The sequence below is a fragment of the Neoarius graeffei genome, chromosome 26, assembly GCF_027579695.1.
Source record: "Neoarius graeffei isolate fNeoGra1 chromosome 26, fNeoGra1.pri, whole genome shotgun sequence".
Classification (NCBI taxonomy): domain Eukaryota; kingdom Metazoa; phylum Chordata; class Actinopteri; order Siluriformes; family Ariidae; genus Neoarius; species Neoarius graeffei.
The window spans coordinates 1,275,066-1,289,883 of NC_083594.1; the positions used below are offsets into that span (position 1 = coordinate 1,275,066).

Sequence of the window (14,818 nt, forward strand, 5' to 3'; positions counted from 1 at the left end):
TCAATTAATGTGTTTTTTGCAGGGATGGTGGAACACAAAAGGAGGGGAGAGCAGAGCAGAGGTTTCTCTCGACCAGAACATGGGTCATGTGTGAGCAGCAAGTGATTAAAGCTGAAAAGCAAAAAAAAAAAACCCAACTCCCGCCTGCTGTGCTTCTGTGCTCCACCCACATTAGGGATCGGTTACACAGGTGCATCTAGAACCTGTCCAGTTTAAAAAAAAAAAACACGGGTTCTTTGAAAGTTTTTAATGCTTCACTGGATAATGAACCCTTGGAAAAACAGATGCTAAAATGTTACTCATGAAAAAATGAGATTTTGTAGTTGAGGGGTTTTTGTGGAAAACTGAAGCTTCCAGAAAAGGAAGCCTGATCAGATAGGAAGACATGGTTCCTCTCAGGCTCTCAGAGGAACATCGGTCATGCTCTGCTAAAATGAAAGAAAGAAATCACAAAGCAAGATCAGACCTGAGGTTAAGTGTTTATTTTCACATACATCAGACATCTCTACAGAATGTGTGCAAGTAAAATATTTCTGATTATGCAGTGATTAGGGAACGCCGCTGTAGGGCGAGGTGTGTGTTATCCGCAGGCGGAGACGGGATGGCTCAGGCCGCTGAAGTACGACTTCTCTCTCTCGCTCATCAGCTCGAAGTGAAGCGGCTGCTGGCAGAAGTTACACTCAGCCGAGGAGTGAGGCTTCAGCTCCAGACCCACTTCCTGCCACGCCTTCAGCAGTTTCTCTGAGCGGAGACAGACACAGTGTTCCTCAGACACAGCAGGGGATTTAAACTGGAACAGATCTGAGCTGTGGTTTAATTTGCATGATGTTTGAGCGTCACACTGAAGGATTCAGTTTAGTTCGACTTACCCGTAAAATATTTCATCATCTGTGGCGTGTGGTGTGGCGTCGGAGCAATACGGAGGAGCTCATCGCCACGGGCAACAGTGGGATAGTTGATGGCCTGGACGTAGATGTTGTAGCGGTTCATCATGATGTCACACACGGCCGTGTTCTTCTCCGCGTTTGAAACCTGTTTAAAGTGGAAACCATAACGTTTCAGTTTTACTGAATAAATCAGTGGTGATGATAATAAAATAAATTATTATTCATGTTACCCGGATAGGAATGATGTGGCTGGGGCAGTGCACCACCGGCAGCCCCGAGTCCATCAGCATCTGCCGCAGCAGTTTGACATTCCGCTGGTGTTTACGCCGTAGCACACGGCCCTCTTCACCCTTCAGGATGCGGATGGACTCCCGAGCGCCGGCGAGCAGCATGGGCGGCAGAGATGTGGTGAAGATAAACCCTGCAGCGTACGAGCGCACCGTGTCCACCAACACACTCGTACTGGCGATGTAGCCTCCGACACAACCAAACGCCTTTCCTGTACAGGGAAGATTTAAAAAAAAAACCACAAATACATAAAGTCACTAGAGGAAGTCTTTCACAAAGACACACCCACACTGCAAGCAAATCAATAAAAGGGGAGGAGTCAGTTTAACTTTACTGAGTTTCCAGATTAATTGCAGTCAAGTTAGAAATGATTCAATACAAAGAGAAAGTGACTTCTGAAGCCATTTAAATGTGTAAATTAAAAGTTACACAAAAAGTAAAAATCAGTCAAGAATTTAGAAGTCAGTGTAATTATGAAATACAATTTAATCTTTTTAATTAAAAAAAAAGTGTTTAGGTACTTCATTTATTACAGGTTAAAAACAAACAGGAAACTTGAGGGAAAGATCTTGTTTAGGAAAAGCCTCATGAGATGAAGAGGGGAAAAAAAGTCTCTTCAGGTTTGTCTCAATTCCCTTTTCTTTATTTAGTTGAGGAACAAAGTCCATTTCATAAGAACTAACAAACTGTTCGCTCAATTCTAAACCTTTCACAAGTTCTCTTTCCCCACCACACAGGAGGCTCAGGGTGGGTGTGAGAGAGACCGAGGAGGACATGGTGAACAACAGTGCTGTGTGAGAGGATCCTGAAGGTCTTTCAGCACATGAGAGAGAGAGAGAGAGAGAGTTTTTGGGCAGATCAAGAGCCACTCTGATTTTAGTCAAGTGTTGCAGCTGGTGCCGACATGTCTGCTGGGGGGGGAACGCAAGCGTGTCGGTTATCTTCAGAATCTGAGAAGTGAGCCGGAGGTTACAGTCTTTAGGGAAACAGATTAGACTGGGTGGGGGATGGGCACAGGGTATCTGGGCAACAGGTGAGCAGTTTCACGAGTCTCAGGAACAGGATGTGACAAAACCAGAACTGGTCTCTCTCTCTCTCCAGGTCTGTCTGTCTCTCTCCAGGTCTGTCTGTCTCTCTCCAGGTCTGTCTGTCTCTCCCCCCCGCCCGCTCTTTAGAGATGAACAGTGAAGCCACAGCCGACAGTAACGGGACTCCACACACACAGTGAAAGTGAGCATGGCTCCAGAATAAAAACCTACACTAGCAGTGTATGAGTAAACAGTAATTTATATCAATCTATACATTTATAATTCATAAATAAAGGATTGTATGAAGTTCTGTATTATGAAAGATATCCAAAACTAAAATAAACTTAAACTCCATAAACAAAGTATAATAAAATGGATCTTCTACAGTGGCCAGGTGACCTCAGATCTCTCACACACTTATTCCATCTCTTCATCCACACCACAGCTTTTTATTTTTTAATTATTTAATTTGAGTTTGTTCAGATTTTATTTGAATGTAATTTTCCATAAAAGCTGATGAAGTACAAAATCAAATCTTTATTCAGCTCCTCATTGGTTCATTATTGCCATGGCTCCTCCCCCTACATTCAGGGCTTTTTTTTTTTTTAATATAAATGTTTGTGAGGAACTCACCAAGCGTTCCGGAGATGATGTCCATCTTGTGCATGACTCCGTCCCGGTCCCCGATCCCGCCCCCTTGCGCACCGTACAAACCCACAGCGTGAACTTCATCCACAAACGTAATCGCACCAAACTCGTGCGCCACGTCACACATCTCCTCCAGAGGACACACGGCACCTAGAGAGGGAAAAAACAAACCAGGTTCATCTCCGTTCCAGACACTAACATGTTCTGGTGGTGCTACGTCACAGAACTTTTCCTCCTCTCACCATCCATCGAGTGCACCGTCTCGAAGGCCACGATCTTCGGAGTGGAGCGATCCGATTTCTCCAGAAGCTCACGCAGGTGTTTTACATCATTGTGACGGAAGATGAACTTTTTAGCGCCGCTGTTGCGTATTCCCTGGATCATCGACGCGTGGTTTCCAGCATCCGAGTAAATCTCACATCCTGAGGGAAAATAAACCACACTGATCACAAGGCTGAGTGATACGACACTCCTCACCACAGTCCATTCTGCTCAGGTTTACTACATTATTATTATTATTATTATTATTAATTTACCCGGCAGCATTTTGGCCAGAGTAAACAGTGTGGAATCGTTGGCCACAAAACAGGAAGTAAAAAGCAGCGCTGCGTCTTTCCCATGAAGGTCAGCGAGCTCGTGTTCGAGATCCACATGAAATTTACTCGTCCCCGATATGTTCCGTGTCCCTCCTGCACCCGAGCCATGTTTCTGTAAAGTATCCCTGCAAGGGGGGGGACGGGACGATAAATACATTTTACATGCATTCTCTCACAACTGAAGCCAGTCTGAGTAACATCAATAAGGAAGAGCGTTAAAGCCACGCCCCAGCGACTCACATCACAGTCTGGACCACGCGCGGGTTGCGACTCATCCCCAGATAATCATTACTGCACCATACGGACACGTCTCGCCTATAATTCAGAGACTCCGTGTAATCATCAGCCATCGGGAACTCCGTCGCACGCCGGTTCACTGTTTTAAACACGCGGTAGGTGTGGTCATTCTTCTTCGACTCGATCTTCTTCTCAAAGAATTCATCATAGCGAAAGTTGGAGATGGCTGGAAAAGATCAGAGAGGTTTCTGATTACACACGCAGCAGATGGCACGACTCAATTTATTCCAGTTTATCAAGATCATTTATCTAAAGTCTTATTTTTAAAAAAATCAGTTACAGCACTAAATTTCAGGGAGGCGCTGCATTTCTGTCGAAAAGTTTTTAATTAGCTACAAGGTGAACATTCACTTTCAGTTACTCGGTTATCCAACATGGGAGTAAACTTTAACTGAAAGGTAGCAACAATTCAATTTATGTTTTAAAAAAAGGATGAGTTTAGCTATAGCCAATATTCTACGACGCTTTATGACTCAATTTAAAGTGAAAATTCTTAAAATTTAAACAAAACAAAGGCTAAACACTTGGGTAAAGACTGAATTTAATTTTAGTTTAGATTTATACATGTTAGCTATTAATGAAGCTTAGCTGAGGTCGAGTGCAGTGTGGAGGTGATGTACATTTCGGCATGTTCTCCTGGAGCAGGTGTGAAACTCTCGCCGGACGCTGCTTCAGCAGTTTCTTCATCAGACTCCCGTCAGGTTTCATGCTCTTCACCAGCTCCAGTGCAGAAACATCTAACCAAAAAAAAAAAAAAAAAAGCACAAAATTAAAAAACACCCCCACTACAAGCATTCCAAAACAAAGTAAAACTAATCCCGCATTCTGAGCCGAACTTATTTCAGAATCTTATTTCTCACCAAGACAGATTCCTGGTTAATGCGTTAACACTTTCAGCCAATCAGAACAGCCCTTTACTCTCATTCATATTTAAAACGTTATAAACCTTGCTGCAGGGTGCGGATTTCAGAGACGTCCTCCTGCAGCTCCATGCTGGCCTCACGCACCACACCGCTGTTCTTCTGCCCCATTTCAGCTGCCAGGAAGGGGCATTTAGATGGCACTGCTCCTGCTGGGGGTTTGGGGTGACCTGCCAGCATCGCAGGGACCTTTGTAGCCTCTGTTTATAACAAACAAAAACCCCACACAATTAAACACTTCTGAAACCAAAGATATTTGTAAAATGACACAACAACCACCGATTTAAAACTATACAGCTAGCTTTAAAACAAACAAAACTCCTCAAACAGCTACACCAAGGCTGCAAAACGCTAAATTTTAATGAGTAAAAGAGGTAAAGTTATTAGCAGTTAGATAAATAACCCTAACACCAGGCAAACATTCGGTTTAGTAACAAAGCTTGACATCTGAACACTAAATTTAACAGAATTGATTGCTAACTGCGTTACATTCAGATGGCAGCTTTTAGGTAAAAGTTTAGTCAGTCAGTGAATTCAGTTTCAATTTGAGCCAAATTCGCTTCAATTTATACAATTTATCCCAATTGTACTCAATGACACTAATTGGTTTTGTATTTGTTTAGTTAATTAGTAATAAAAGTTAATTACAGTCCTTGTATGTCTGTCCCCCCCACATGTTCCAGTTTCTCTATGGGATCTTACCCGTGTTGACGACATCATCACTCTTCTGGAAGAGGGAGGAAGAGGAGCAGATGGAGCGGGCGAGTGGTTTGGACGCCAGGTCCATCATCACAGGACACTTCACAGCGTAGCTCACCAAAGTCTTCCTCGCCTGCTGGAAGAACGCCTGGGGGACGCGGGACAGGAAAGGACAGCGGATGATGGCGTCCATGATTGTCCAAATCTGGGAGGGGAAAGTATAATTTTATTGGGGTTTTTGTGGCGACAGCAACAAATGCTCTAGATAAAACCAATCCCCCCAATTTTATTTTTAAAAGTCAAATTACATTTTTGACATCAGCTCCTGTTCAGAGTTTAGCTCCTCTGAGCTGCATAATTTAAAAAAAAAAAAAAAAAGTTATAAGGCGGATTTCTTGAATTCATGTTCTGATCAAAACCCATTTCAGTGTTGAACGCTTTTCAGACTGCAGTGGGTCATGGAACAGGATCATGTTTCAGAAGAGAAAGAATCCAGAACATCTCTTTAAAAGCTTTCGCTTTCAGCAGTGTGAGCTGATTCACAGATTAGAGTCATGGAACCATGCGATCTGCAGTTTAACAGTTTTAGCGAGCGACTCTTCTACAGATGCTTCTGTTTACATGATTTCAACACACATGGTGGAGGAGGATGTGAAGAAACAGCCGAGTTTATAAACTGCATGATGAGACCCAGACTGAGACAGGACGTCTGAACGTGACGAGAACAAGTTCCTGAAAAGAACATTATAGCAATTAAACACTCCTAATTATTTTTAAAAGGCGGAGTCAGAGTTAACAAAAAGATGATGGAAAGACAAAATGAAAACTGCCCTCAGTAAATTTTTAAAGACACAGCCATGACCAACACAGCCACTGAAGCGACAAGAGTGTAACTGTGGATGGCAATGGTTGCTAAGCAACAACTGGGGGACCAGGAAAACAGGCCAAGGCTTTTTTTTTTAATGTTGTAAACAGAGTATAATTCAGACTTCTGCACAAGTTTAATTTAAAACTCATGCCAGACCACACACCATGCTCTTCCCCTACACTACCCATATACGGTCATCCCTTCCTGGTTTATTTACACCCATTCCTTAAAATATCAGTCTACAACTTCCTGTTTGCTTTTACTCTGGATTTCCTGGAGTTCCCTTTTCTAGTTAAAATATTTATATCCTGCTAGTGTGAGGACGTGGCGATTTTTTTTCCTTCAGTAATTGTTGACGGTACACGAGTGCAAAAACATGAATAAACCTCAGAGTCAGGAAACACCGATCAGAAACACAAATGATCGTAAAGACATGAGGAAGCACAGAGGTGAAGCACAGAGCTTCATACAGGAAGCAAAAACAAGAGGAACTCGATCAATCTGGAGAAAGTGAGATGGAAGAACAGAAAGTCAAAGTGGGAAACAAGGGAACGTGTTAAAGCACAGAGACCAGGGAATGAAGGTGGGGAAAAAAAACCCACACAAAAAAACAGGAAGCTGACCATATATGGAAAGTGCAGTGAGGAGGTGAACAGTGACAGAATTAGTGTTTATAATGAACTTTATCATTAATATAAAGTGCAATCAAGCCATGTTGTATACATTAAATAAAATAACATTTACACTTTCATATACAAATATACTTCAATTGTAATAGTGCAAATATTTTGTGTAAAACACAAAGGCAGTGTAATAGTGATTTACTGTTTTATATGAACTAAATGCTGAGTTTTAGTGTTTATGCTCAGTTCCTTCAGAGAGTGTGTGTGTGTGTGTGTTCCTGTGTACATGAGCGTGGACAGTTAAAGCAAAAACAGGACATGAAGAAACGAAGTTGCAAAACGGTGCTGGTGTTAAACCACATCTGTTTCACATTAAACACTGGAAGTTGTGAACAGTTTGTGCTTTAGCTGGAGATTTAAAATTCTACATCTAATCCGATCATTAGTGAAAACCGGCATGTTTATTTCCTGTGTGTCGTGTAGCTCAGGTCACATGACTTCCGAACTAGTGCAAGAATTAAATTTAATATCTCCGGGCCTCAAAAGGGAATTTAATCACATTATCTCCACAGCCTTCAGGGAGACGGGCGTGTCCTCCCCGAACAGCCAAGAACCTGTGCACAGAAGACCTAGGATTAAATAAACTTCAGCACACAGATGTTTAAAACATCTGCACGAGTGTGTTTTAGTTCATCACTGATCAGAATGTAAATTAACACCAGGTCACACTAGTGACAGTTTCTGTAACATTTAACTTTTATAATATAGTGATTACACATTATAATTTGTACATTATGAGTAGTATATGAAAATAATTTCACATCACTGATTAAAAGCATCTGCAAAATAAAGTTTTCCACATTACTGCTCCTCTCGATCATGTCTTAATGCATCAGATTTAAAACCGGATAAACTCCTCCGCACTATAAGGCCAATTATAATAAACGAGACAATTACAGGCAGGTTTTCAGTATAATCAGAGTTAATCTGCAGTAAGCCTGTTCGTGCAGAAAGCCACGGCCTTAAACACACCACTGTTACACACCCCACACTGATCAAGAGTGGGACGTCTGGATATCTGCGTCGTGTTAAATACATGAACGAGACTAGACTTGTTCAGAACCTGAAACATGATTTAACTCCAACACACTACAGAAGTTACCGTCAGTGATGTAACTTTACATTTAAAAGCAAACAAAACTCAGGGGTGTCAACTGTATAATGCACCCCATAATAAGTTTAACTCCACGAGTGAGTTTGTTTCATAATCAAGACTCAAAGACTTATTCCTGTTATTCAGTGAGTCATGGCTCCGATTCTCTCGGCTCATGTTGAGTGGATCAGTGAACGAATCAGCGATTCCTTTGGTGATGAGAGAAACTCACTCGTCTCGTACAGCGAGTCAGTCAGTGTTTGAACCGGTGAGTCATTCAGGTCATGAACAAGATTCACTAAATAAGGAGTAAATCATTCCGGACTGAGAGACTCACTCTGTTTATGCCTAAGATTCACTCATCTTATTCAGCGAGTCAGTGTTTGAATTAGAGAATCATTTTGGTCCTGACAGATTTACTTGCTCAGTGAATCCTGTTGAAGCGGATTCGGTCAGAATCACGGATGTTCATTGTTCCAGTGAGTGAAATACAACACTGCAATGACTGATCTATTTTTACACCACGATCAGGCTGCACTAACCAAACATGAACAAATCATTTAACTGAACTGTAAAGCTGAGATAAACCCAAAAAGTAAACTCCTTGATACTGACAATCTCCATACAAGACACGGTCGAGTGTTCATATTTGTACCTGTATACAGATTTAAAATAAATTTCCTCGGCACTGTTCTCTCACGCCCTGAGGTTCAAAGATCACACTCCAAGTGGAAATTACATGAGAACCTGAGATTGTGATGTAGAGATCTCATGGATACATCACTTCTAAATTGTTGGAAATGATCCTAAAGATGCCCCAAGTGCTAATCGTTTGGGTGTAACGATAAGAATGATCATTGCAAAGGGAAATCGTTTTTTGCCCTTCCCAATCCTACACTATTACAAGCGGCGAAACGGCCGTGTTTCACCGGCACTGGTCACACTGTGGAGACATTTCATTTCAGTAGGCACAAGGTGGTTTGTGAGGACCACTTCATGGTGGAAGAGATTACAGAAACAGGAAGAACAGAAAGGTGGTGAGGTGAGCGATAATTCAGCCTCTTCCTGAACCAGACTAACTGGTCAGTAACTACGCTCCTTAGAAACGCCCCATCGCCGGCTACTCCCAGCAGTTTTTAGAGAAAAATTAATTTTTCCCCCTTGTATTATGTGACATTCATTTGTTTTTAGTCCTTGAGAAAAGTGATTGTTTTTAGACAACAAGAATTGCATTGCTATGACAACCACCACTGTTTACTAGCATCTGCATCAGTACTGCGCGTGTCATCTATCCAAGTGAGATTTAAATTTCATAAGCATGTACACTAATGGGGAAAACCACGTCACAGGTGGATACCAGGTTCTGATGCAAATGGCCACACCCTGGGAAACCTACCCTTAAGCAAGATCACAACTTTTAAAATGGATAAACTGTTAAAGTTTTATTTTTAATTAATAAGTGCAGGGGGACATCAGGGCACCAGCCGTGATCGTATGGACCAGGGTTTTATTCGACTTTAAATAGCTTGAGTCACTGAAAGGATTCCTTTCCACTCTCGGTTAATTTATTTCCTAGAAACAATGCAGAATGCTGTAACACACACACGAGAAATTACAAAATCACACTGATGAATTAATGATCCGGCTGAGTTTTTATTGAAATCCATTACATCATGTGGATTATTCACTTACAGCTGACTAATGCATTTCCGTCTATGCTAATGTTTATTCCCCCATTTCCCCCCAAAAAATTCATAATCTCAGTCAATTTAAACAAAACAAAAAGGTGAATCTGAACTCTCCAGAACACTCTGATCTAAAACAGTTCAGGAAACTTAAAGCAGCATTTTTTTATTAAAAATAAACAAGTGTGTTTATTAAAGTCTGGTTGTTGTGGTCAGATTGTTGAGCAGGGCGTGGGAAAGACCTTCACACAACACATCGAAAACAACCTTTACACAAGTCAAATTTACACAAATCCAAAGGAAAGGATGTTTAAAGAGCAGAGTTCTCTCCCACGGTGAGATTTAAACTTCATAAAACTCATCATTCGTGCCTTTTCATTAATTTAAGACAAAACCCAAAAAACATTAGAACTTTTTTTTAAACAGTTTTAATCCTATTTTCTCCTTTACTGCTATATTAGTCATATTTAAGATCTTTAGCCCCATGAAAAAAAGAGGTTATACTTAATTAAAATTATTATTTACTGCATCTCATTTATACTGTTTTCCACTGGACCCATATTCACCCGATTTGTGACAATTATGTTTATTACATATTTATTATAACATCATTAACTCACTGCCCTCCAGGATCAGACTGAAAGGAGTCACTTCACTAAACAGCACAGCTTTCACTAAACACAGCTTCCACTAAACAGCACAGCTTACACCAAACACAGCACAGCTTACACCAACCTCAACATTAAACTACTCAACATTAATCACTTTATTATTATTATTATTATTATTCCTCTTAGCCGCAGACAGCCACAAGGACACTCCATAAACCCGTTAAAGTTCAGTTCTAACATTTGAAGCTTGATTACTGTTAAAATAATGCAGTTAAATATAAACGCGTTTGAGAGGAAACAGATGTAAAATCGTTGAAACTGAATTAAATCAATGACTAGCATGCTAGCTCACTGTAGCATAGATTAGCATCGCAATATAAACAGCGCTTTAACACCACACAGGCAGGTAAAAGACTCACCTGATGCTGTACTGTGTCTCCTGTGTGGAACTGAAGTCAGGGACGCGGTGTGGAGTTTAGAGTTTATGAGTTTATTAGTTTTATGCCCTAAAGCTCCTGCCGTTATCCTGCACTGAGGACGAACGCTAGGGCACGAGCACAAACACCGGCTTTTATACCGCCCTGAGCAACGCACATCTCGCGAGAGTTCCGGAGCGGTGACGTCACATACGCACCGGGTTAGCCACAGGGTGGAGCTGAAGAGCAGATGGAGGGGGCGGGGCTGAGTGTCAGGGCCACACTGCTGCTGCTGGACAATAAATACAACAACAATGTTCAGTAGAAAAGTTAAAAAAGAAAATAACTGGGTGTTTACTCACAGTGTTTGGAGATTTCCACTGCAGTAAATGCATGGACATGTTCTCAGAAGCACTGCAGAAAAATAAGAAGAACTTTATTCATCACACACTTGTGAAATTCCTCTCTGCATTTAATTTATCTGAAGCAGTGAACACACACACATACGCAGAGCAGTGGGCAGCCATGCTAACAGAGCAGTCGGGGGCCTCACTCAAGCGCACCTCAGCCCAACGCCGTCCCATATTAAAGCGCAGATCCTGGACCAATTTCAGGGGGGTTTATATGAAAGTCTGTCCCTTTACACACTCATCCAGAAGGGTAATTTTACACAAGGCCATCTGTCTACAGCAGAAAAAAATAAAATAACAAAACGCATCTGGAAAAATCCCAAGGGAATCTGGAGCCAGATTCGTGACGTCACCTGCGGAAGCGCCAGCAGGCCGCGAGAGCTTTGCACGGTTTCAGTGCACAGCCTGTGTAGACCAAGCGCTCCCATTTCTCCCTCATTGTCCGGTCTTTTGGGAAACGATGAAGTAAAATAGGAGAATTACATTGATCTCCTGAATTTACCCGTGATATGCACTTTAACCTAACCGCATGTCTTTGGACTGTGGGGGAAACCAGAGCAAACCCACACAGACACCGGGAGAACATGCAAATTCCACACAGAAAAGCCCGCGTCAGCTGCTGGGCTCGAACCCAGAACTTTCTTGCTGTGAGGTGACAGTGCTAATCACTACACCACCGTGCCGCCCATAATAATAATAATAATAATAATTAAAATTATAAATACAGCCCAACTTGTCCAGGGTGAACCCCGCCTCTTGCCCATAGTCAGCTGGGATAGGCTCCAGCTTGCCTGCGACCCTGTAGAACAGGATAAGCAGCTACAGATAATGAGATGAGATGAGATCTGCTGATGAGTTGTGGATGATGATGAGTATTAATAAAAGAGTATTAATACAGGGCGTAAAGCTGATGATCTCCTGCAGCTCCACACACTGCACTGCGGCTCGAAGAGCCACTCACAGAGAAATTCTACTTTAACTCCACAGCATTCCAAGAAATTCCTGGTTTGGCTCAACGACTCTCTCACGCACACATCTCGTGAGAACAAGTGATGTGTCGAAACTCTCGCGAGACTTTAGTGAAGGGGCGTTCCCCCCTTCCCACAGATTACCCCATTTACTCTGCTCTAATCACTGTGACTCAGTCTGTTAAAGTTCATGCACTTCAGTCAGACCAGAGGTCAGGGATTTCACATTTATTACGTTTATTATTCCATCACAGAGAAGAACAAAAGTGAAATGTAGTGAAGTTTCAGAGCTCCAACAGAACACTCAGATATTATAATAAGAAAAAGGAAACAGAAATATACAAAATAAAATACAGAAATACTAGATATCAGGTATATTGTGAATAAAGTAGTAATTATCAGTTGAACTTTGCTGTAAACAGATTTCATTCTGACAACAAATTCTAATTTCATTAAACAAGTGAAAATATCTCAAATAGATTCCAATAAAAATGACAATAAACCAAATATATGATTATTAAAACCATTTCTAGATATTTTAATAATTTCAAGCACAATTTTTAAGTATTTATACCTAGAGAGAAGAGTAAAACGCTCTGACTGTAAAATATAAAAACATTTAAAGCCCGAAACCTGTAAAAGTGTCTAAAACTGATCTTACATTCGATTTAAAATTATCCTAAAAATACGAGTTGAATTTGTCCATGTTTAAGAGATTTGCACTGGATAAGATTTGGATATTTCCAGCTTCATGTTGTGTTCAGTGATCCATCACTCTTTAAAGGAAGGAGTAATACAGTGTGTGACTGACTGTCTCTAATCACCTGTGTTTCACTGATCCTGCTCCTTTCCTCCTTCTTCAGTCAAAGTTAAAGTTCATGATGTCTCACACTCAGACCTGAAAACATCATATGAAAACAACATGTGCTTTAGTGTGAACTGGTCTGTGCCGATAAACACTAAAATTCCACTTGGACTCCAGAAGTTTTGGAGTTTTTTATTTTATCCTGGGAAGAGGAACATGTTCGAAAAGGAAAATCATAAAGTGTGAGAATTAGAGCAATTATTCCAGTTATTAAAAAAAGCAACAACAAATAGATAATGTTACTGTGAACCTTTGTGAGTCATCTCATCTCATTATCTGTAGCCGCTTTATCCTTCTACAGGGTCGCAGGCGAGCTGGATCCTATCCCAGCTGACTACGGGCGAAAGGCGGGGTTCACCCTGGACAAGTCGCCAGGTCATCACAGGGCTGACACATAGACACAGACAACCATTCACACTCACATTCACACCTACGCTCAATTTAGAGTCACCAGTTAACCTAACCTGCATGTCTTTGGACTGTGGGGGAAACCGGAGCACCCGGAGGAAACCCACGCGGACACGGGGAGAACATGCAAACTCCACACAGAAAGGCCCTCGCCGGCCCCGGGGCTCGAACCCAGACCTTCTTGCTGTGAGGCGACAGAGCTAACCACTACACCACCGTGCCGCCCTATGTAGAAAATATAAATATAATAAAAGTTTTAAATTAAATATAAAATATATAATGAAGAATTATGTGTAGCAAAAATAGCTCTGTTATTATAATATGCATCAGATTTTTATTATTATATTGTACTTTAATTAATTAATTAAACCCTAATCACTAGCTCTGTTAGATTGAGACACACTGATTTTTGGTTAAACTTTGCCGCCTAGTGGTCAGATCAGATTACTACAAGCATTAATCCCTGATCAGATCCCCCAGTGCTTGGGGTTTGTTTTTTCCCCACTTGTTCATTTATAGAGATGATTAATTACCTTTTTTATTTTTTATTTTTTATTTTTATTTATAGCTGATTTACTTTTACTTCCCTGAAGTTGATTATTTTCTTTTAACGGCACATCCCCAAGTGTTTTATTCCTCTTACACCACAACAGTTTGCTAACAATTACAGTGCTTAATTTATTATTATAAATACATGTTGTATTATTTATTCATTTAAAACTAGATGTAATGTTGTGGAATGTCTGTGTAACGAGTTAGTTCCTGTCGTCACTTCTTGGAGCAAGCCTGTGTTGAAAGCTGGATTCCAATAGAAACTAAATGTGGAGGTTCTCACCGAGCTGGCGTGTTGAGACCACAGCACCTCCCTCAAATCACTCATCTATCCAGCCATCCACCTTGGTCACCTGCTTTAAAATTGCAACAGGCAGCTTCCTCCCTCTAATCCCATCTCCATGCTGGAACCATCTGAGCTGGACTTGCGCAGAGCCTACAACCTGGTGCACATCAGACCAGGAGATGAGGGGAGTACGATCTTTAGCACCACCTCTGGCCACTACATATACACGGACATGGGCTCCATTTCCCTCCCTCAGTGTTCCAGTGTTTAATAAATGATGTGCTGAAAGACATGCTGGGAAAGTTCATTATAACCCACAGTGATGACATTCTGACTGACTTCCATTCCTTCAATCTCATGTTCTGTATCAAGGGGGAAGAGTGTGAGTTCCATGTTTCTACCATATCTCTCTCAGGCTATATCATTAACCAGGTGGGCATGATCATGGATGAAACAAAGGTCAATGCAGTGACTGAGTGGCCTGCTCCCTGCAAAGTTAAGGAGCTGCAGTGTTTTCTGAAGTTTGAACATTTTTATCATCACTTTATCCGAGGGTTCAGCTCGAGTCACAGCTCTCCTGAAAAAAAAGGACACTTGTTGGAATGGGGTG

The 14,818-nt window shown here is 41.4% G+C and overlaps 1 protein-coding gene across 1 annotated transcript; it reads right to left on the reverse strand.

Moving 5' to 3' along the window:
• Positions 1-467: 467 nt before the first annotated feature.
• Positions 468-10,860, reverse strand: alas1 (aminolevulinate, delta-, synthase 1). The gene is made up of 11 exons (XM_060910953.1): positions 10,723-10,860; positions 5,367-5,568; positions 4,691-4,864; positions 4,365-4,481; positions 3,688-3,910; positions 3,388-3,572; positions 3,094-3,273; positions 2,837-3,001; positions 1,118-1,386; positions 870-1,032; positions 468-741 (listed from the first exon to the last, which is right to left on the reverse strand). Exons 2-11 carry the CDS (start codon positions 5,554-5,556, stop codon positions 581-583), a joined length of 1,827 nt encoding a protein of 608 aa, XP_060766936.1. The 5' UTR covers positions 5,557-5,568; positions 10,723-10,860; the 3' UTR covers positions 468-580.
• Between the last annotated feature and the right edge of the window lie 3,958 nt (positions 10,861-14,818).